General features: G+C 39.2%; 1 protein-coding gene across 6 annotated transcripts in view; it reads left to right on the forward strand.

The window, feature by feature from the left end:
* LDB2 (LIM domain binding 2) overlaps positions 1-24,640 on the forward strand; it is a 490,344-nt gene that overhangs the window by 300,754 nt on the left and 164,950 nt on the right. For all 6 annotated transcript variants that reach the window (XM_084627461.1, XM_084627458.1, XM_084627457.1 and 3 more), the window contains one exon: positions 22,028-22,130. In XM_084627461.1, the coding sequence (XP_084483587.1) occupies positions 22,028-22,130 (103 nt within the window). The remainder of the gene's footprint in view (positions 1-22,027; positions 22,131-24,640) is intronic.

The following is a 24,640-nucleotide window of genomic DNA, read 5'->3' on the forward strand; positions in this document are numbered from 1 at the left end:
AGACATGGTTACTTCATACAGTACCACTTTGTCACCTTACATTTCTTGAGAGACATTTAGTATGCCTATGTTTATTATCATAGGAACATTATGCAATATCATGTGTCCTTTAAGTTTTGCAAGACGCTGTAGTTGTCCTACCTCTGATAGTCCAATAGGTTTAAATCTTTCCATATGACATTCTTGATTGTGATTTAGGTCCTGTATAACTTAGAGAACAACTCTCTTTTCATGTCTGATCCCAGCAAATGAGATCAGCTTTGGTGTTTGAGATGACAGTGCACAGAATTGTATGCCTGGGGCAGGTTGCTAATGTATCCCTCTTCGAACATTATCAGTGTCTTTTTGTGGTTTCTATGCATTTCTCAGTGGACAGTCACACATAAACCTCTCCGCTGGTACTAATTATTATGTATCCTTGGAGACTTGCGAGAGGCAAAGGGATGAATGAGCATGAAGACTATACTGATAGCTTAATCCTACTGGTGGTCCCTCCAGGTCAGGATGCCTGCACATTGTCAGGGCAATACAGAGAAATTTGCCATGATCCCAAACTTGTTTTGTGGACACAGAGACAGCAGGATAGGGGTCCAAATGTGCTACTGTAGACTTTTTTCAGAGGGATAATCAGTTCAGAAGGAGCATCAGTCAGCCCAAATCTTAATCCATCCGCACATTGGATATACACAAATAACACAAATATGTAGGGACAAAATTAGAAAGGCCAAGGCACAAAATGAGATCAAACTAGCTAGCGACATAAAGGATAACAAGAAAACATCCTACAAATACATTAGAAGCAAGAAGATGACCAAGGACAGGGTAGGCCCATTACTCAATTGTTGCGGGGGGGGGGGGCTGCGAAATTAACAACAGAAAATGTGGAAATGGCAGAGGTACTTAATGACTTCTTTGTTTCGGTTTTCACCAAGCAGGTTGGTGGTGAATGGACGTCTAACATAGTGAATACCCGTGAAAATGAGGTAGGATCAGAGGCTAAATTAGGGAAAGAACAAGTTAAAAATTATTTAGACAAGTTAGATGTCTTCAGATCATCAGGGCCTGATGAAATGCATCCTAAAATACTCAAGGAGCTGACTGAGGAGATATCTGAGCCATTAGCATTTATCTTTGAAAAGTCATGGAAGATGGGAGAGATTCCAGAAGACTGGAAAAGGGCAAATATAATGTCCATCTATAAAAAGAGAAATAAGGACAACCCGGGGAATTACAGACCAGTCAGCTAAATTTCTGTACTAGGAAAGATAATGGAGCAAATAATTAAGCAACCAATGTGCAAACGTCTAGAAGATAATAAGGTGATAAGTAACAGCATGGATTTGTCAAGTACAAATTGTGTCAAACCAACCTGATAGCGTTCTTTGACAGGGTAACAAGCCTTGTGGATAGAGAGGAAGCGGTAGACGTGGTATATCTTGACTTTAGTAAAGCTTTTGATACTGTCTCACATGACCTTCTCATAAACAAACTAGGGATATCCAACCTGCATGAAGCTACTGTCAGGTGGATGCAAAATTGGTTGGAAAACCGTTCCCAGAGTGTAGTTATCAGTGGTTCACAGTCATACTGGAAGGGCATAACGAGTGGGGTCCCACAGGGATCAGTTCTGGGTCCAGTTCTGTTCAATATCTTCATCAATTATTTAGATAATGGCATAGAGAGTACACTTATAAAGTTTCCGGGTGATACCAAACTGGGAGTGGTTGCAAGTGCTTTGGAGGATAGGATTGAAATTCAAAATGATCTGGACAAACTGGAGAAATGGTCTGAAGTAATTAGGATGAATTTCAGTAAGAACGAATGCAAAGTATTCCACTTAGGAAGGAACAATCAGTTGCACACATACAAAATGGGAAATGACTGCCTACGAAGGAGTACTTCAGAAAGGGATCTGAGGGTCATAATGCATCACAAGCTAAATATGAGTCAACAATGTAACACTGTTGCAAAAAAAGCGAACATCGTTCTGGGATGTATTAGCAGGAGTGTTGTAAGCAAGACCTGAAAAGTAATTCTTCCACTCTACTCTGCACTGATTAAGCCTCAGTTGGAGTATTGTGTCCAGTTCTGGGTGCCACATTTCAGGAAAGATGTGGACAAATTGGAGAAAGTCCAGAGAAGAGCAACAAAAATGATTAAAGGTCTAGAAAACATGACCTGTGAGGGAAGATTGAAAAAACTGGGTTTGTTTAGTCTGGAGAAGAGAAGACTGAGAGGGGACATGATGACAGTTTTCAAGTACATAAAAGGTTGTTCCAAGGAGGAGGGAGAAAAATTGTTCTTCTTAACCTCTGAGGATAAGACAAGAAGCAATGGGCTTAAATTGCAGCCAGGGTGGTTTATGTTGGACATTAGGGAAAGCTTCCTAACTGTCAGGGTGGTTAAGCATTGGAATAAAATGCCTAGGGAGGTTGTGGAATCTCCATCATTGAAGATTTTTAAGAGCAAGTTAGACAAACAGCTGTCAGGGATGGTCTAGAAAGATAAAACTTAGTCCTGCCATGAGTGCAGGGGACTGGACTAAATGACTTCTCGAGATCCCTTCCAGTCCTATGATTCTATGATTGAACCTTACTGAATTAGAAAGTTTTTGAAAGTTTGGTTTAGTACCTGCCTACCTAATACACAATGTGATCAGCCCTCAATAGACACCTTTGTCATTCCTTATATCCCACTAAATTTATGGTGTAGTCTGAGCAGTGCTTCTTACTGTTTTCAAGCTTCACATGTTGCAGAGGTTATAAAAGTTCACAGGTTCACATTAATTCCGGAGTGCATCAGGTCAGGTAGACCCTAATATATGATTTTAGGATAGCAGCTAACCTGAGCCCAGCAGGTAGTGCCAGACCAGCTGGAATATCTGCACAAGGTAGAGTGATGTGTGTGTATGTGTAGGCTCTTTGATATCAGAGACAAGTCTGAAAAGAGGAGGGAAGCAAGTTGAGTTGTGGAGAACAAGAGTTACTTGATGCCGGTCAGGGAGAGGATTCTCTAGGTCTAATTTCACTATTTGACAGGTTGCAGAGTGGTAGCTGTGTTAGTCTGTATCAGCAAAAACAACGAGGAGTGCCACAAGGACTCTTCACTATTTGAGGATCAGATTGGGGGTCAAGTGGAGAGTTGGTTGGGGAGGAATTGGTTTTGAGGAAGATGGCATCCCAAAAGTTCTGAAGAAACATCATCCAACTTTTGAAGGAACTTCCAAACCTTTTGACGTTTTTCAGGGCCACATACACATTCTTTGCAGAATTGCAACGCATGGTACTGCTACTAAATCATTTTGATTCTATTCAAATAATAATAATAATTAGTATGATTATTTAATCTTTTTATTACCATAGTGCCCAGGAGTCCCAGTCATGGAGCCGGACCCCATTATGTCTGTTAGTGCACAGCAGGGTGGTGCACTGTAGATTTACACCCCAGTTTGCTATGCAGTAATTTATCATATACAAGAGACAACAGGTGGCTACAGACAGACCCGATGGGGGATTACAAGGAAACAATGAGACTGTATTCGTTATCGTGATAGGCAGTGGTCTCAGCACAGCAGCTGCCCAACTGTTGTTAAGTTTTTTGTAGGTGTCCTTGTAACAGCGTTTTAAGGAGGGTTTTGAAGTTGGATAATGAGGTAGTTTTGTGGATGTTTACGGTGAGTTCCTCCCAAGCGCGAGGGGCAGCATGGAAGAAAGCACGAAGGGCTTGGCTGAAAATGTAGCAAGTTGGCAGTGGAGGGCTGGTGTTATTGTCTGGGTGGAGCTGGGAGTTAGCATCTTAATAGTAAATAAGAAATGAGCTGTAGGTTGGGGATAGGTCGTGAAATACCTTGAAAGTGAAGAAAGTAGTGAAGTTTGCTGTGATAGAGATGGGAGAGCCAGCGAAGGGATGCAAAGAGAGAAGTGACACGCTTTAAGCGATGGGCTAGGAAAATGGTCTTTGCAGCAGCAGTCTGAGTGGATATGAGCAGCACAAGATTATATTTGTCAAGGCTAGAGAAAAATGTTGCAGCAGTCGAGATGCAAGATGGTAAGAGCCTGGATGGGAGTGTTAGAGGCGTGAGTTGATAGGAAGAGTCGTATTTTAGAGATGTTACGCAGAAAGAATCTGCAAGATTTAGACATAGCCTAGATGTGATGACGTAGCGGGAGGTCCAAGTACATTCAAAGAAAAAAATGACTAATGAAACACGGTGTGTAGAAATATGGTAACATTTCATAATAGGGTATTGCTGTGGTGTCTCTAAGTGCTTAATATACTTTAAGTATGTGCAAAGGAATTTAAAAAGCATTAGAAAGCTGGGGTGGCCAAATACAATGCATCAAAAGTAAAGAAATCTTAAGCCATTGGGCTTTACTGCTGATCTAACTGTCACACAATCTAAAGCAGTAAGTCTGCAGTTCACAAGAGGCTACTGCTGTGATGTTTAAAATTTCATTAGATGTTCATGGGCCCATAGGTGAGGCCCCACTGGATTATCAAATATAACATACAGAATTATTTTTTAAAAGTGATGGAACTCTTGCCTCCTGTGATCCTTCCAGTGGATCATATTAGGTTTCAGCAGCAACGATGAGCTTACTGGGTGCTTTTCCTGACATTACATAGTTCACACTTGGCCTTGCTTACTTTGTTAAAATTTAGATTTATATATTTTTTCATGTTCTCGCAGTAGGGCCATTAGTAATTAGACATTTTTAGCAAATAACGGCTCACATTGCCACTAGTTGAGTGACAACCAATGAAATCTTACAAGGAGTTTTATACCTTTTGGTGGTAGTGTTACTGATAAGTGGCCACTTGGTAGGTGAGAGCTTTGTTTGTCTAGGGTTTTAGCATAATCATTGAATCCCAGCTTTCTCTAATTGCTTCTGTGGCAGCCAAACTCAGTTGGATGGGATTCTATAGCAAACGGAATTCTATCACATTCAATATCGGTGTTTGCTTTATTAAATAACATTTCTCGGAGGACTTGCTTAGACTTTTTCAGAGTTTTTAATTTGTTACAATATGTACTAGCTGCCTTCTGTGAAGGAATTGTTCTCCAAACGGCATTCTCTTTATTGCTACTGGTGCCTTTTTACTTTCATTGAGGATGACAAGATAAGATATCCAGTTTAAAAGAAAACTGTACTGACTTTGCTTAGTGCAGACAGAATTTTAAAATAAAGCATTTCTTACTATGCATAAATCTCACTATTCTTTGAAATGAAAATTTAAATTTAACAAACAATAAAAAGTAAGTTAATAATTCAAACAAACAACTTTGTGATCACACCTCTGGCTTTCCCCATATGTCCTGCCTTCTCTAGATCTCTGCTTTAGATATGAAGCCTTTCAGAGCAAGGACTCTCTTATGTTTTTGTTGTTGTTGTTGTTGTTTAGTTTCCAGCACATACTTGGCAATTAGCTAATAATATTATTATTAATAATAACAATAATAATAGCTATAAAAAGGTTTTGGTGGTAAGTGGTTTTCCTGTTGGTAACAACCTTTCTAAAGATCTTTAACAGGAAGTTCAGGAATGCCTACTTTAACCAAAACTTTATAAATACAAGTGACAGCTCGTATATGTTAGCTACTGTTCATTAATGCTTTCCACCATGTACAATTTCTGAACGGTGTGCCAAGCCGAATGGGTACCACTTTCTTATGCATATCTCTCCCTTCCTGCCCCCTCACTCCCCACAAAAAGTATTTGCGCTTTTGTAAGCTTAACTCCAAACTGTTATTTTTTATAGCACAGACATGACTGTAATATGCTTTTCAGTTTTGGATGTGCACATTGAGGGGGGTGATAGCATTGTAGAATTGAAAGGGAATGTGTCTGTGTGCTTTATGGCTGAGTGTAGTGATGGTAATGGACTAATGCTTCAAGAATGATATTGTTTGATGTGACTGTTGGCTTGACATACGATTTCCTTGCTGTTTAGTGAGGGACTATACTTGAAAAACCCCATCTCTTCAAGTTACTATGATTTTTTTCTTGGGAATTTCCTAGTTTTTAAAAAGAGTATGTACAGTATGTAGGAGGCGTAGGGGCCTGGAACTGGTGAAAGGGACTAGCTAGGGAATGGGGCCGAGGAGCCAAACAGTCAGAGCTCCTTCATTAAAATGTTTCACACTGGCAGTGAAACATTTAACCAATGCTCCAAGCTCTTCTATCTGCCACTCAAAGCTTTTCATGTGAAGCAGCAGGAACCTGGCAGCCTGAAGAGCTTTGAGCACCAGGAGGAGAAAATTTGAACATCATTTAAAGCTTTCTCTGCCAAGAGTGTAAAGTCTGAGAAGGGCAGATATGATTGTTTCGCCAGCTCCCCAGTTACTCTCACCCTGTTGTTGGCTTACTGGGCTCCCAAAACACTCAGCCCATCTCCCTCCGTTAATTTAAGTCCTGGGTAAGCACCTACTGCCCCACCTTCAATTTTCATCTTGTAAAATATAAGAACATCCATTTCAAGGCTGAGATTTTCAGAGCCACTTAGGGCCTTTGGATGCCCAATTCCCATTAAATTTAATGAAAAGTAGGTGTCTGGGTCCCATAAACAGTTTTTAAGATCTCAGCCTAAGTGTCTAAATTTTAATGCCTCTAACATTTTATAGCTGCAAAATTATACATATAAACTGCAAAACTACACTTATAAAAGCACAGGCATATTATTGTTGCAAGTGCTGGGCACCCAGCAGCACCCTCTGACTGTGATGGCCCAAGTGTCCAGAACTTTTGAAAGTCAGACCATTTAGTCCGATACCTAAATATCATAGCATCGTAAGAATGCAAGGGACTTCGAGAGGTCATCTAGTCCAGTCCCCTACACTCGTGGCAGGACTACATATTATCTCGACCATCCCTGACAGGTGTTTGTCTAACCTGCTCTTTAAAATCTCCAGTGATGGAGATTCCACAACCTCCCTAGGCAATTTATTCCAGTGCTTAATCACCCTGACAGTTAGGAAGTTTTTCCTAATGTCGAAGATAAACCTAAATATAGATTTAGAAGCCTATCTTTAGGCACTATTTTTTAAAAAAAAATCTTGATCATATATTTTTTAATGGTAATGTTTGTTGATGAAACATCATTGCAATGTAGACAGAAATGGCTACAATTGCTAGTGTTAATAAATAAAAAATGAGCATATTAACATACATAAAATGCAGCCTGTACTTTAAATTTTGTTAAAGTCAAGAAGTGAGTCAAGAATTTGCCTACAAGAGTGGGCTGAAAAAGATGTAACTGACCAAAATATTTTTAAAGGGGCCATTTCAAAATGATTATCTCTCATTTACAAATATGTAAATTCTCAGAAAACTCATTCTGTGCTTAAAGAGCAAGTGCTGTTTATTTGGGGGAAGATACACTATGTTATTCATCCGTAACAAAGAGATTTAATTCCTGCTTTAAGTGCAACTCTCAGCACAGCTGTAACAATGAAGCTTCTGTACCACCACCTTAATGTTTGCCTGCCTGCTCTTTCTGGAATTATATAATGCTCTTGTAAATTGTTTGGGTGATACCAAACAAACAGAGCTACAATTACATTATTAGGCAACTACATAAAATTTAAAAGTGATCACACGTTTGTCAACAGGCAGTAAGAAAAAGAAATAATTTCTGGAACTCCTCTCTCCCTGCAGTTACTGCTATAATAGAATCTCAGAAATGCTGTCTCTTTCTCTGTCTGCCTTTTTGCAGATCAAGCTTCTTTAGCATAAGGCTGGAGGGAACAATCCTATCCTGTAAGGGGGATGGGATAGATAACAATGGGTCTTTCCCATCTCTAGCGTCTTTATTTCTAAGAGGTAAGATCCCTTTTGGAAGAAAGAGGTGCCTAGGATTTTGATGCGTATTTTGCTGCGACTGGTGGGATGGACTTCAGCACTTAATGAGAAGTAAAATAATAATCTTTCATTGGTTTGATTTACAGGTCATTATTTTATTGTTTATAGGCTATAGATATACACTTGGGTCCCAGTCCAGCAAAGCACTTAACCTTGTGTTTAACTTTAAGCATGTGCTTAAGTGCTTTACTGGATCAGTTTTATGCAAGTTTGTTCCAAGCCCTTTTAGGCTGGCAGCTCAAGAAAACTCAGATATCATATTGCTATATGTTTCCTCACCTGAAAGCCTTTTCAATCCCTTTAACTTTGTCTAAAATAATCTCAACTCTTCACTATCAAGTTTCTCAGCTTGCTACAATCCTGGGAGTTTGTGAATTATATAACTATCAATAAGCTGGAACATAGGTTTTGCCATACAGGATCAGACCAGTGGTTTGTCCAGTCCAGTATCCTGTTTTATACTTTGGATAATACAGTTGCTTTAGGGGGAGATGCAAGAAATCCTGTAGTGGGCAATTATAGAATAACCTGCACATAGGGACAGTTTTTTCCTAACTCTAAAGTTAGCGCTTAGCTCATGCTCTGAAAATGGAGGGTTTGTATTCCTCATAATTTTTATCCTGTCTAATGTAGTTATGCATGTTCTCATTATCTACATGAAATCTAATCCTGTTTTAAATTCTACTAAACTCTTGGCCTCAAATGAAAAAGCTGTTTCTTACTTTTCACCACGTAGCCATTTTCTGACAAACATGCTGTTTACATTATAAGGTCTCTGGGACAGGGACCTTATCTTCATACATGTCTGCAACGTACCTGTTGCTCTGTTGGAATTATATCAAGAAATGTTGGGATTATGTCAATAATGTTGCTGGTGAGAATCCAGTAAGGTTCACAAAGACTATTTCTGCTGGTTCTCCAGCATGCAGTATTTAAATGTTGTCAGTAGCAGTAATTTAGTTTCTGTAAACCCAGCGATAATGCTATAGATGAGTGGTTCTTGTGATCACTGAATTTGAGAATATTGATTCACTCTGTTCACTAACATTGATAGACCAGGTAGTTTCTGTTTACTGAAGTTGATGGGCATAGGTTTTTTCTGCTCCACTGTGGCAGATGATATTAGGTAGCTTATACTCACTGATGGTGAGCGTAGGTCTGTTCAGTGAGATAGGTGGAGTAGGTAGTTTCCATTTACTAAGATAGATGCAAGTAAACGAGGTAAAAAAGAAACTGGGTCAACATATGAGAATAAAATAAGAGAACTCCATACCAATGAGGATAATAGACACCCCACTTCCTGGACAAGGTTTGGTAAAAAGCCTCACCAATTTGCCTAGGTGACTACAGACCCAGATCCTTGGATCTTAAGAACAATGAACAATCCTCCCAACACTTGCACCCCCACTTTCCTGGGAAATGTTGGATAAAAAGCCTCACCAATTTGCATAGGTGACCACAGACCCAAACCCTTGGATCTGAGAACAATGAAAAAGCATTCAGTTTTTTACAAGAAGACTTTTAATAAAAAATAGAAGTAAATAGAAATAAAGAAACCCCCCTGTAAAATCAGGATGGTAGATATCTTACAGGGTAATTAGATTCAAAAACATAGAGAACCCCTCTAGGCAAAACCTTAAGTTACAAAAAAGATACACAGACAGAAATAGTTATTCTATTCAGCACAATTCTTTTCTCAGCCATTTAAAGAAATCATAATCTAACACATACCTAGCTAGATTACTTACTAAAAGTTCTAAGACTCCATTCCTGGTCTATCCCCAGCAAAGACCAGCATATAGACAGACCCACACCCTTTGTTTCTCTCCCTCCTCCCAGCTTTTGAAAGTATCTTGTCTCTTCATTGGTCATTTTGGTCAGGTGCCAGCGAGGTTACCTTTAGCTTCTTAACCCTTTACAGGTGAGAGGAGCTTTCCCCTGGCCAGGAGGGATTTCAAAGGGGTTTACCCTTCCCTTTATATTTATGACAAGAGCACAGGAATGTAACCACAATTCATTTGGGCTAAGCACAAACCCAAGTCTATGATTTATCTGCAATAGTCATGGGTAAAGAGTGCTATTAAAGAAATTCTATACTGCTGTCAGGCAGGCAGAGGCCTCCTTAAGTCTGTTATAAAGAGTGCCAATATTTTTAAAGTTTCAAACAACTTTGAAGAATATAGATTTATCAAATACCATATATACCAAGTAGAGTGTGGCCAGGCCAAATGAATGCTATATGAAAGGTGGAAGAGTTCATCTCTATTAACAGCTGCAAAATGGTAATAATTTTAGCTCCTTACTGACCTGTCTGTCCGTCCACTCCCCAGGAATCCAGAAATTACCATGGAGTCGAATGGTTGAGCTATCCCTGAAGGTGACCTATACCAGATACTTCAAAAGAAGGACAAAAAACGTCCCATAATAATTCTGGATAATTTTGCTGTAGAATACCATGTGCCAATGGGAGATTCCTTTTTGACCCCAGCTTCCTCTGCCATTCTCCTTCCTTCCCTCTCCATGACCCTTCTTCATAGTTACAAAATTGCACAGAGGAATATAAATGGTGGGTTTGGATTAAATCCACGGGTGAAGTGACATACCTCATAAATTGTCAGGGTTGTGGTGTTTTTTTGTTTTTTTGCAAGAGCTATTGCATGGCATTAAACATTGCAATCTAGGTATAATTACCATAGGTAGCTAATGGGTCACCCAGAGAGTGGATACTTAAGGATTCATTTCTCTTTTGTCCACAAGCTGCACTGAAATGTAAACAATGGCAAATAATAGGTTTTGGACAAGAGATAATTTTTTTTCTTTCAGTTCTGTTATTATACTAAATCAGGTACTTTGTCTCTCTCTGCTTTTCCTGACTACTAAAGTTAGCAAACTTACAGGGTACTGTTAGGGGGCTTATTCCTTCACCCACTTACTTCCCTGGTCCTTCTCGCATGAACAGAGAGCAACAATACCTGAAGTCCAAAGGTGCAAACAATTCGATGTTTATTGGGGTGAACTTCCAGCAAGCATGATTCCAGTTTCCTTCCTTAGTGTCCTCCTTCCCAGCTCTGACACCACAGAGCCTTACACCTGTGTCCCTGTTCCCATTCCTGCCCTTAGCAAAACATTATTCCAATTTCCTTACCCCCATTCCCTGTTGCCATTTCCCCCTTTAGCAAAACATGATTGCAATTTCCTTACCCCTGTTCCCATCTCCCACACCCACCCACCCTTCCTCCTACACCCACTCACCCACCCTTCCTCCTACACCCACTCACTTCCTCACTGACTACAGATTATATAGTAAAACTTGAGTTCTGCCTAGCTATACCTTAACCAATCATTTTCCTGAAATTTAACTAACCAATCCTAACATATTGTAACATGATTATGTAACCAATTATATCCCACCACCTTAATTAGTTTACACCCAGCAAAATTAATATACAGCAGACAGGAACAATCACAGAACCAGAGAGATTATACAGACAAACAATAGCAAAGTGGGAACTATAATGACAAAACAATACAGAAGTGAGGATTTCACATCCCAGTATTGATAAATGAGTTCTTGCCAGACAGGATGCTGTTTCCTTTTACAGCTTCTAGGCACTTCCCTTTCTCTGGAGGCCATAGGCATTATCAGGACAGGATTGTATTCCTAACAGCCCAATAGCACCTTCTTTCAATGTGACTAGTTTGGAATGTGAGGATGTGACCAATCGCTTCCTAGCTTATGGCTGCCTCTGCTGCTTAGCCAAAGGCCTTAGCCTAAGCACAGGGCCACAAACTGTCACAGTAAGAGAAGGCCCTTACACCGGCAGAGAGTGATTTTGATTCTTTCTTTTGTACCTCTATCACTAGCCAAGTGATAAGAATACACCTAAATTCTTAGAGTATAGGCCTTTACAGACAGGCCTGAATATCTATATCCTAACAGGTACATGGGTTTTTCCTCCTTCATTCTAACGAGGTGTCCTACTTGAAATATATTTAGAGTTTGTCATGTTGTGCCCCACTTACGTTTAAGTAGTTAGAGGCTTGTATACATGGGAGAAATTGACCAGTGTAGCTGTAGCAGGTAGCGGAGTAATTATACTGTTATTGCTATGCTGGTATTGCTTCCCCATGTAGATACTCTATTCTGGAATAAAGAATAGCAATGTTGGTATCTCTATAATTATGCTGATCAATTTCCCCTTTAACTATACAAGCCTTTAACTGCTTAAACATAAGTGGGGCACACCATGAAATTGACATTAATCAATCTGTGCCTCTTACAGATCCTCCCTAATGTATTATTTTTCAGTCTAACAGATTTTTCTTGGACCAAAGAATAAATATCTGATTTCGCAGAGTGCCCATTTTAGAAATGAGCCACTATTGCATTGTATTATATTATGGTGTCCCTTATTGCATGTCAATGTGGCAAGATGTTATAAGAGCAATAAATCTTTTATTCTTGGTGCTTCATATCCCATGAAGGAATTATTTGTGAGAGTGGGGTCTCACTCACTTGTGTAATTCCATATATTTCAGTGGAGTTACTTCTGATTCAAATCATGAGTATAGAGAATCAGGCCCTTTTTTTCTTTACATGTGAGTTAGAGGGCATTTTCCCTTTGAAATTATATCTCCATGTTCATTGGTGATGCAATTATATACTGTAGTTACAATACAGATAAAACCTGGGACTGTCTTTACTAGAAAAACTAAGATGAGTTCCAAATTGGACTGTAAACAGTGATTTAATTAATTATTAACTCATCTGAAGAAACTGATATGCTTTGGCTACCAGATAGGTTGTTGGCAAGAAACTGGAGAATATAATTGAATAGAAAACTACTTATGACAAATGCCAAGTCTTCAAATCTTTGTGCCAGCTTTACATCACTTTGTTCCAGAGTCGGCATCCAGCCATGCTAGTAAGGGAACTAAAGTAAGCAATGCCATGAAAGTAAAACTACCAATATGTGTGAAATAACAAATGGCAGTCATAAAGCTTTGTATTCTTATTGTTGAGCACTGGCTGTTGTAGGGCTTTGATAAAATATAATGTCTGGATACGATTGCAGGAGTTTTTAATTCTCCCTGAAAGAGATCCTGTCTATAAGTCAAAAAAAAAAAAAAAAAGAGGCTGAAAAGCAAAAGTAGCAACAGGAGTGGTAAGGGTCAGTTTAAAAAATGAAGGCTGGTGTAAAACACCTAACAAATCATATCCAGGGAAGAAGAGAGAATGCAGGAATGATCAAATTTTCTTCTCCCTGCCAAGTCTCATCATGCATCAATGTCAACCGTTGATGCAGAATCATCTTGTAGCAGACCATGTTTTATATTTTTCCCTTTGGCTGAATCTGAGAAAGGTGTATGACGTGAAGGCCCAAGTATTAGTCTGGCAAAGTTACCAGGTATTTTTAGGACCATTGTTCTGAATAGAAGAAGGGGCTGTAACTCACTGTCAGTTATACCTTTGATTGCAGCATTATTTCAGATAAAGAAGGTCATTTAAGAGGTACAGAAACCTTGGAGAAATGGTGATAGGATTAAATTTGCGTGTGCTTTACCTAAAAGGGCCCTAAGAGGAAGAAAAGATCCCAAATCATCATACATGTGAACTCTTGCCTCACAGAAGCAAAGAGAAGCATACGAGATTTTCTTTTTAAAGTGACTTTTGCCTTATGTGCCCATCTCTGAGAATGGCAGAGAAGGGGATTATGGGGAAAGAAGGGAATGGAGGGTAGGCAGGGAATGTTATCATGGATTCCTGCTCTCACACACATCTTGGCTCAGGGCAAAAGAAAGAATCATTTATTGGAAGCTCTTCTGGGCACAGACTGACTCGTATTTTGCATGCTGTGAAATATCAACCAAATTGTTGGCACCAAACAAATAATACAGTATTTATATAGAGGCACTGGTGACTGTTCCATAGATAGAAAAGGAGTACTTGTGGCACCTTAGAGACTAACCAATTTATTTGAGCATGAGCTTTCGTGAGCTACAGCTCACTGTAGCTCACGAAAGCTCATGCTCAAATAAATTGGTTAGTCTCTAAGGTGCCACAAGTACTCCTTTTCTTTTTGCGAATACAGACTAACACGGCTGTTACTCTGAAACCTGTTCCATAGATGTAGACTGTAAGCCATATTTTGACAAACTCCACCCTGACTTTTCATAGAAAGGTGCTATTGCTATGAAAATAATTGTGATAAAGGAGACTTTTGAAATATTTTTAAAAGTGTAGGATAAAAACTTTTCCAATGTGCAAAGATGAGTACAATGTAAAACAGAATGTTCTCAGGATTCTTTAACCACTTAAAACTTTAAAATGGAATACTCCATAAACTCCAAAGTTCAAATATAGGTATATATGTATAAACTCTTTTGCATAATATAGCTTATTATTATTTTGGTTTGGGCATAAAAAGGTTACTGTCAGTCTTGGTCATAGTAGATTGGATCTTTGCCAACTACCAATTCACACAGAGATTTCATTTAAACAGAAAAATTCACAATGTACAACAGCCAAATGACCTTAACTCTGCCCTGTGTCAAAATGTAAATACAAAGTTTAACTGAACTGTATGCATTAATCATTTAGGTTTCTCTCAGATCGTTACATAAACATTCTAATATCTAAGGCTCCTAAGGAAACTAAGTAGTTATGGGATAACAGGGAAGGTCTTCATGAATCAATAGCTGGTAAAAAAGATAGGGTAGGAATAAATGGGCAATTTTCACAATGGAGAGTGATAAACATTGGTGTCACCCTTGGATCTGTACTAGGACTTATGCTGTTAACATGTTCATTAATTATCTGAAAAAGGAGATGAACAGTGAAGTGACAAAGTTTGCAGATCATAAAAAATTAATCATGATATTTAAATCCAAAAGCTGAGGAGTTAAAGGAGGATCTCATAAAACTGGTTGACTGGGTGACAAAATGGTAGATGAAATTCAACACTGATAAGTACAAAATAATGGACATTGAAAAAAATAATCACAACTATACATCTATAATGAATGGGCTCTAAATTAGCTGTTACCACTCAAGAAAGATCTTGGAGTCATTGTGGATAGTTGTCTGAAAACTTCAGGTCAGTGGGCAGCAGTGGTCAAAAAGTCTAACAAAATGTGAGGAACTATTAGGAGAGGGATAGAAAATATCATAATGTCAAGATGTAAATCCATGTTGTACCCACACCTTTAATACTGTGTCTAGCTCTGGTTGCCCCATCTCAGAAAGGATGTAGTAGAACAGGAAAAGGTTCAGAGAAGGGCAACGAAGATGATCAAGAGCATAGAACAGTTTCTGTACACAGAAAGACTAAAAACATTAGGGCTGTTCAATTTAGAAAAGAGATGGTTAAGAAGGGTTATTAAAGAAGTCTATAAAATCATGAATGGTAAGGAAAAAGTGAATAGAGAAGTGTTATTTACCTTTTTTCCACAATACAAAAATCAGGGGTCACCCAATTAAATTAATAGGCAGGTTTAATACAAACAAGAAGAAGTACTTTTTCACACTGTGTACAATTAACCTGTGGAACTCATTGCCATAGGATGTTGTGATGGCCAAAAGTATAAACTGGGCTCAAAAAAGAGCTAGATAAGTTCATGGAGGATAGGTCCATCAATGGTTATTAGCCAAGATGGTCAGGGATGTCACTTCATGCTTGGGAAGATCCTAAATCTCTGACTGGCAGAAGCCAGGAGGAGAGACAGGGGTGGCTCTCTCTAAAATCACCTTGTTCTGTATAACCCCCCCTGAAGATCTGGTACTTACCACTGTTGGAGACAGGATGTTAGGTTAGAGGGATCATTGGTGTGACCCAGTTTCACAGTTCTTATGTTCTTACTCTGATTCATACAAGTTTGGCTTTTCTTACAACTGTACACAAACAAAATCAAATCATTCAAATATCAATATTCTGTCTCAGATTTCCCAATAGTAACAGAGACAGACAACAACACAATTTATACCACATTGTAAAAATATTGTCCATTACAGAATATAGATAGATATAGGTAGATGTAGATAAATATATCAATTATCAACATTAAATTGATATCAAATTAAATATCATATAAGGGTCTGATCTAATTTCCAATTAAGTAAAAAGAGAGACTGCTACTGACTTTGGTAGAAGTTGTAGCCAGGGCCTTAAATATAGTAGGCAGAGTTAAAGTTGGGGCAAATCCAAGGGCAGAGTTGGGTTATTCGTCAATGAGAGTTTTTATGTTTCATGGTCTGCATGTGTAAATTGGGTATAAAATTGGTGTCAGAGTTTTTTTCCAAATCTTATCTTCTAACTTCCATAATTTTTAATGTTTGTCAATTTTTACAGGTGTATTTAAAGGCAAATCTTTTCTTGTATTGCACTTAGAAACTTCAGCTATAGCTTTTGTGTGCGTGTTTGGGGGTGGGGGGATTCTTTCCCTTCAGAGACAATAGTTTCCTTGTGCAGAGTTAACTTGAAAGGAAGTGAGAAGGCTACATGTTGCCAAAAGAAGTGAGGATGTACATGGTATTGAAAATAGTAAGGGTCACTAAAGAATTATTGCAGGGCCAGAACTAAAATGTAAGCTCCCCAGGGCTCATACATAGGTTGGTATTTACAAAGCACATCGGTTGGTATTTACAACGCAGTTCTTCTCTGAAAATGACTATGTAAAAATGGTCCCTTTTCACAAGAGACATGCTTCCTGTGAGCATTCAGAGTCACATTTACTAGCTCTAGTGACTGCTGTTTTACAGTACCTTGTACACCCCTGACACATGCACAGACAACTGAGAAGAGAGAGAGTGAACAGGATTCAGCTGCGTCATCAACAGAATTTTGTTAACTAAGGGCCATCTTGTGCCCCAGAGATCCTTAGGCAGTGTGGATCCTCTATACATGTCTCCCCTCTTTTTGGTCAAATGGAAGCAGCCATCTTTAGGCCACTATTTCCCCACACCCATGTCCTGGACCTGCAGAAGATTCTCTGCCAGACTGGTAATCTGAGAGTAGGAAGGAGGACTGGCGGGGCATGTCATTCCTTCCCCTGAAACTCTCACTTGGAGTGAGGAATAAAAAGTGAAGGTGATATAGCCTGAGGTTGTAATGACTTTGTCACAGACCTGTCCTCTGTGCTGTCGAACTCTCTTATGTAAGTCAGGGAATTGCAGGCACTGATCCCTGTAGGCCTGGTTTGAGGGAATCCCAATGATCTCCACAGTAGAAACTTGTCAGCACAGCTCTACTGGGGCCACACTTATGGGAGGAAGGGAAGAGCAACAGGTTGCTCAGGTTGCTCTGCAGAAGCAAAGGACCATGTGCCTCCTGTGACATTTGGGGTTCAGATTCCCTGTTTCAGAGAGGGAGTAGGGCGCAAACCCCATTTCCATCCAATAGAATAACTAGGAGAAAACCACAGGATAACTTTGTAGATATTTTACCTCGCTGGAGAGGGGCAATTTGGCCTTAAGTTCCAGTTGCAGAGTCAGCTCCCCTGTCGAGCAGTCCCCATTGCAGGCAAGAGGGAAGGCATTGTTTGGTCTGCAGACTATTACAGATGCAGGTGTGTAAGGAGAAAAGAATCCAGCTTGATTTCCAGATCTCAGAGTGAATTTGTGGGACTGTCAAGGAAAAAAATATCTTTAAAACTGAGCCCATTTGACATGGAAATCAGTGAGAGAAAATAAATGTGGAGCCCCACAATTTATGAACACTATTCAGAATTGAACCACACTTCAAAATGCAATTAACAATAGGGGTGGAGGTGATAAGAAGGAACAGTGACAGTCATGACTGAGGGACATTTTGCTTCTAGGTAAGATTTTGCTTCTAGAGAAGTTGTCTCTTCCACTGACCTAAATATTGGTTTCCGTTTGTCCTTTCATCCCCTTTGACCTATTCTTTAAGTTTATTTTAATGAAAATAGTTTTCCAAGTATTAATTTTTTTGTTACATTTGGTCCATTACTTCAGTGTTCCAGTGTGTGAGTGCGCTATGTGAAAGGGAGGTTGCCATGGTAATTTCTCATTATTGTTGAATAGAAAAATAATTACTCTGGCAAAATCCCACGTAACCTGTCAGCACATAAGTTAAAGATGCCTGGGGGAAGCCTTGACTTCAACATCCTTCTTTTTTTGTGGGGAAAGGGGGATTTTTCATCCATTTTTTTCATAATAATTATATTCATTTTCTGCAATTTGTCTGGGGATACCTCCCTTGGTTTTGTTCACCATTTGACTAAAAGTGTGGTTGGGCCCATTTGTGAGGAGGTTGGACCAGAGGATTAATCAGGGAAGTGTATCTAATTTTTTATGCAAAATGTGTATATTCCACTGGGTGGTTGGGTTTTTTTTCTTCCTGATTTTAAGTATGCAAAAAACACCAGAAAAAGACTATGGACAATGTTCAAACTGCAATAGAAGCTGGATGTTTTTATTTATCCTTAGAGACAATCTATGATAATGTAGGTTTCAGAGTAACAGCCGTGTTAGTCTGTATTCGCAAAAAGAAAAAGAGTACTTGTGGCACCTTAGGGACTAACCAATTTATTTGAGCATGCTCAAATAAATTGGTTAGTCTCTAAGGTGCCACAAGTACTCCTTTTCTTTTTATGATAATGTAGTTGCTACATTTTCCTAGCCTTTAGAATTAGTGGAAATGAGAGGGAATGAAACTATGTGCGGTTTGAGCTGAAGCTCTGCTCTTTTTCTTATGCTCTTTGCTTTGTTTTATGTGTGCATTACAATTGTGTGATGCTTCCTTTTCGCCTCTCTCATTGTTGGATTTTCATTAGTAGCTGTGTTCATACTAAAATACAGAACTAACAGGAGCTTTTCCACTGCAGAACTGTAAATGTGATACATGACTTTCCTTAACCCTCCATCCCCTTTTCAGGTACAAGAAGCATGTCCAAAAGAATTCAGTAGAATTTGGTGGCAAGCGATTGAAAGCAGTAGCCCATAATTACTGGCTGGGCACTAAACTATTATATGCACTTATGATAGCAACCCACCAGACTGCCATGAGTGAAGCCTCAGTGCTCAAAATACAGAGGGGAGCTGTTGGAAGCCCATGTGCTGTGCTGTTACGGAATATCTATCTATCTATCTATTCTGTGCTTGTCACCGTGGCGCCTCAGCTAATAAATACAACAGTGTGTGCATGTGCCCACACCCATCAAAGGTACACAGCCATGCAGGAGAGAGCAGGGATCTGTCACGGACAATAGACTTCTGAAAAGTGGGGTCAGTGTTTATTTATTTTAAAATCTTGTTTCATCTTTTTTGAGAGCGGGACTGAATTATTTCTCAGGCACTCCCAAACTGCTCTGTTCCTGATTACACTGCCCCCTGTTGGTGACGCTGCTGACAGCGGGAATGAGCATTGATGAGGAACAGTGAAGAATGAAGGCTGTCAGCCAGCCAAGAAAGCTCTTGTACTATCATAACAACAACTAGAATGTTATGAAGTGCTCTGATTACTTCATTAAATGTCAACAAAAAGGAGCTGTAGAAACACAATGGAGAGCAAAGCCTATAACAGGGTTCTCAAGAAAAGAAAAGCAGGAGGAGGAGTGTCTAAAAAGACCATGTAATTATTTATCCGTTTGTATATATATAATTGATATGATATATCCATTTTTTGAACTTAAATTAGCATTTTATCCCAAGTTTTATTTGTTTACTTAGGTCAAGGTGATAAGTGCTTGCTGCCTGTGATACATAGTTTTGAGGCCATATGAGGTCTCCCCAGTGGTGCAAGTAGCATGGTAAGGGATGGTACACTGTACCAGTGAGATATTTATAGAGGGTACACTGTACCGGGAAGACACAGGAGGAGCAGAACGCTGGGCGAACCCACACCGGCAGCTCCTCCAGTGTGGCTTTTCTGCCCCCAGCTCTTCCAGGCAGCTGCATCTCCTGAGTCCTGTGTGGGGTCTGTATAGCAGCCCTGTCGGAGGACAGAGCTGGGGGTGGGTATGGGGGCGGTACAGCAGCGCCAGAGGAACTGGGTGGCCCCACATTTTGCTCCTTTTTCCGCGGCGGTTCCGGAGAGCCCTGTGGTTCAGAAGTCTTTGGTGCAGTGGGAGGAGGACAGAGCCCTCCCAGGTAATGTGGAATGGATCATGAGGGGTGCGGGAAAGCATGGGGACCCAGGCTGGGGATGGGGTGGGGAGGAGTCACATGATGAGTCACGTGGGGGGGGTCACATGGGGAGGGCACGGCCCCCTTTCTGTCCCCCCGTTAGCTGCTGCAGTGTACTAGTAAGAAATGAAGTCCAGTTGCACACCTGGGTCTGCATATAGCTCACCAAATTGCATCTAGCCACCCATTGGATAGACTGCTGTTGTGATTGTTGTAGAGTCGTTACAGTACATGGGATTCCTGATTTATATTCCCAACTTTGCCATTGAGTCACTTTGTGAGCTTCAGCAAGTCATTTAAATCTCAGTGCCTTGGTACATCCATCCATATTGCAGATATGCACTCCACATTTTTGGAACAAGCTGCCTACCTAGATTTTCTTTCGTTTGTGTTTGTTAAACCAAAAATAGTTTTCTTTCCGTACTCTTTTTGTCCTCAGAACATTAAGAGGATGTGCATCATTTATGCTGGTGCGTGTCAATGTGTGGCTGGGTTTAGGCAAGGATACAGTTATGTTGTAAAAAAGAAATGTTAATTGGCATCCTTGATGGATGTTTTCAGCACAGAAGCCAAGATGAAGGGAGACTGAACATAAGAACGGCCATACTGGGTCAGACCAATGGTCCGTCTAGCCCAGTATCCTGTCTCCAACAGTGACTGGAACCAGAGCTTCAAGGAGAGTACATCAAGGAGAGAGGCAATTTTGGAAAGATCCACCTCTGTCTTCCCCTCCCAGCTTCTCGCAGTCAGAGATTTAGGGTCTCCCCCAGCATGGGGTTGCATCCCTGACCATCTTGGCTAATAACCATAGGTAGAACTGTTCTCTGTGTAGTTATCTAGTTCTTTTTTGAACCCAGTCATACTTCTGGCCATCACACCATACCACAGCAGTGAGTTCCCTAGGATAATTGTACATTGTGTGAAAAAGTATTACCAGCTGCCTATTAATTTAATTGGGTGACCCCTGGTTTTTGTGTTGTGGAAAAGGGTAAATAACACTTCTCTATTCACTTTTTCCACACCTTTCATGATTTTATAGGTCTTTTTTACATTCCCCCTTAATCATCTCTTTTCTAAACTGAACAGCAGCCACCTAAATAAGGCACTTGATTTTCAAGTTCCCATTGACTTCATGAAGAACTGTGGGTGCTGAGTACCTTTGAAAATCAGAATACTTATTTAGGTGCCTAGCTATAGATTTGGATGCCCAAATTTAAGCACCCACATTTGAAAAATTTTGGTTCAATTTCGAAGATCATCAACCCAGCCTTAGTATTTTATTGGTTATATGCTGTATATTTTACCTTGTGTTAATAATTATTATATTCTATTAGTGTAGAGCAGTGAATGTCTCAGAAAGAGGGGGAGGGGAGACTTTAAAATTCTGGTTTCATCTTCCGTGTCCTATTGAAAAGTAAAGAATTCTCCTAGCAAGTGCATTTAAATAACTAGCTGATATTTAATTAACCTATGGGACGGTCATAGTTATAATAAATGCATCTAAGTCCAATAGCTATTACATTTAGTTTCAAAATAACTTACATGTACATGCATGCTAATAATGATCACATTACATAAGATTTCAGAATAAAGTACTGTTCCTTCTCACCCTCAAGAGCAATCATACCATATAGGTAGCACATGAAAAGAAAAAAATAATATTACAGTATATTAAGTACCAAATGATTTGTAAAAACATTTAAAGATTTAACAAAATGTGTGTAAATACTCATTTGTATGGACGACACTATGTTATTTTATATGTTTGAACAGTGCCTAGCTTAATGGAAGATCTCTCGTAATACAAAAAATAAATTATATTTTATTAATAATATATTATCTGTTTCCTTAAATCAGAACAGACCCTTACATGAGTAGATTAATTTGATTAATGACCGCATGGACATCCACCCTTCCGTGCAGACAGAGCCCAAACCAAAAATGGGATCCTTTGAATTTCTTCTTTTAAAAGAGGTTATTTTCTTTTTGCCATGTGTTAAATGAATGATCTTTCTCTTCCTAGGATAGTGACAACCTCTGGTGGGATGCCTTTGCAACTGAGTTTTTTGAAGATGATGCAACCTTAACCCTTTCATTTTGTTTGGAAGATGGACCAAAGCGATACAGTAAGAGACAAATTTATCGTTATGATTTTATGCCTTAGTTTCTGTGCATTTATTCTATAAAAGCAATACAGACCTAAGAGCTGGTGATAGTGGTATACTTGCTACAACACATGAAGCTACCATCAAGTTCCATTAACAAAATGCACTGGTTTCTTAAAGAAAGGAATTTAAGTTTTGAAATTTCTGTGTACTTCTATACTGTGAATATAAGTATGTGAATTGCAAGCTGACCTGGGCAAATAATGCAAAACATTCTGCTAATATTCACTGGAATTTTTAAATGAATTTGCTTTGTCTGTGTTTGCACTTTTTATATGTTCACTTTCCATTAACTTTCAAATGATGCAGATTTCTTGGCAAAAATATTCACAGAAAGGGATTTTTGTGGAAAATGTCAGTATTCCTGATGGAAGAGCTTCCACATTCACTCAGAGCTCAGAAAAAATACCAAGAAACAGATCCTTGGCTGGTGTAAATTGGCACCACTCCATCAACGTCACGGAGCCTTTCTGATCTATATTGGCTGAAGATCTGTCCTTGGATGTTATCTGACCAATCACAACTAAGCAATGATGCTGAATTTTTAGAATACGGTCAGTCAATCCATGAATAAATTCGAGTAACAAATACATCTGACAACACTGTGATCCATTTGCCCATGTTCCACAAGGAGGAGAAAGGGCTAAAATTAATTGAACAAATTGTTTGCCGTGAATTATTCACTCTACTCTAGCACTGAGCAACACAGAGATACAGAAACATTGAAAAACTGCATTGCAAATTGTTTCAATCCATTCTGAGTGACCCTTGCTTCTCTGTGACAGCTTGTGCTCTGTGCTTAATGTTCTGAATCTTTCAAGGTTCTTATTTTTCTTGAGATTGACTGATTTTCAGTGTATCACTCACATACTTCTAATTCATTTTATCAATTATCTCAGGTATTTATTTGACAAGTATTACCTTTTTCTGAAGAAAAAATATAAGTCACTTTGAACGCACATTTTGGGATTAGTGTTGACAGAATTACAGTTTCTTGCCTTTCAAAGCGAGTGATAACTCTGTAAAGGTCCTGAAATTACAGCCTGTAGCAACATTGGTAACAGCTGATCTGTCCTGATTAAGTTGAGTCAACTTGTCAGATATCAGATTTCCTAGTTGTATTATCAGTTGAGAAGACACAGATACATCAGCCAAAAAGCAATTAATGTCCAGTTAGATCAGAGGGAGTTGTGTTTCTGGAAAACAGTGCCAAATATGAAATAATTTGTCACAGGTTAAAATATTCCTGTTGTCACAAACGCTTGATAATGGTTGTGCTATGTATAAGTGTGGGTAGCTCAGTCAATGCTGTTGATAAATGTGATTGAAACATCAAATTACTGTGAGTACACTTCAAACCTGTCCAGTATGCACGATTTAAAAAAAAAAAAATTGGTGACGTCTGAACAAACTATTGTTATTGTAGCTTTTGTTATGATGCTCCTTAACATTATGATTAAAGTTGATCATATAGAGATTTTTTCAGTACTTTTTTATTTCTGTACTTTCATTCGCAAATATTTGCATAATTCTGTCATGAAGTAATATTGATGTTTTCAGGCACTAGTCCTATTTATATTCATTGTTGCTGTAAAATCTCTTTTAAGTGTCTCCTAACCTGTCAAACAGCTAGGCCGGTGACTGTTCCCTCAATATTGTCTGGGTTCAAGAGCAACCTTCCTGGGTGGATGGAGTGTGAGTTGTCCCAGTTATGACCTCCTGAGATAGTGTAGTATATGAAGGAATGGGAGGAGATGGACAGGGTCTCTAGGCTCATAGTTTATGGCAGTTCTCTATATCTAGGAAAGCTTCATGTCCTGAAAAGGCCCCAGCTAGTTTAGAACAGAGCAGTTCACTTTGTCAGCAATACAAGTCATCAGGACAATTAACCACTCTTTGCAGGGACTCCCCATAGAATACAGAGTTCCATTCAAGGTCTCTTTCCTGAATGTCAAAGCCATGCATAGGATCAGTCCTTGCTACCTGAGAGACACTTTCTCTCAGGGACCATGACCTACCACAATAGCTTTATTCCCTGGGAACAACTAACTGTTAACTAATAGCAGGAGGCTCATACCACATGGGACAGAACCATCACAGCAGCTGGACCAAGAGTATGGAATTTGCTGGCAGATGAAATAAAAAATGTCTAGTGACCCCCCAGCATAGTACTGCCAATCCCAAGTGTTCAAAAATCATGACTCGGGCCCCAAAATCATGAGACTGTCTGAAAAATTATGATTTTGAAAAAAAACCAAAACTTTTTGATTCTTTTTGCCTTCTGATTTTTAAACTTTTAGCACTCATGTTTTAAAGATTTTCTTGGCAATGGTGAGGGTTGTAAACTCACTTTTTAAAAAAATGGAAATTGAGATGTTCATTTAATCACATGACTCCAGGAGATTGAGGTTTTAAGAAAAACACCAAATTTTGTGAGACTCACAATTAAATCACTATAGTTGAAAACATTC

The sequence above is a fragment of the Lepidochelys olivacea genome (assembly GCF_965140295.1).
Source record: "Lepidochelys olivacea isolate rLepOli2 genome assembly, chromosome: 4".
NCBI lineage: Eukaryota > Metazoa > Chordata > Testudines > Cheloniidae > Lepidochelys > Lepidochelys olivacea.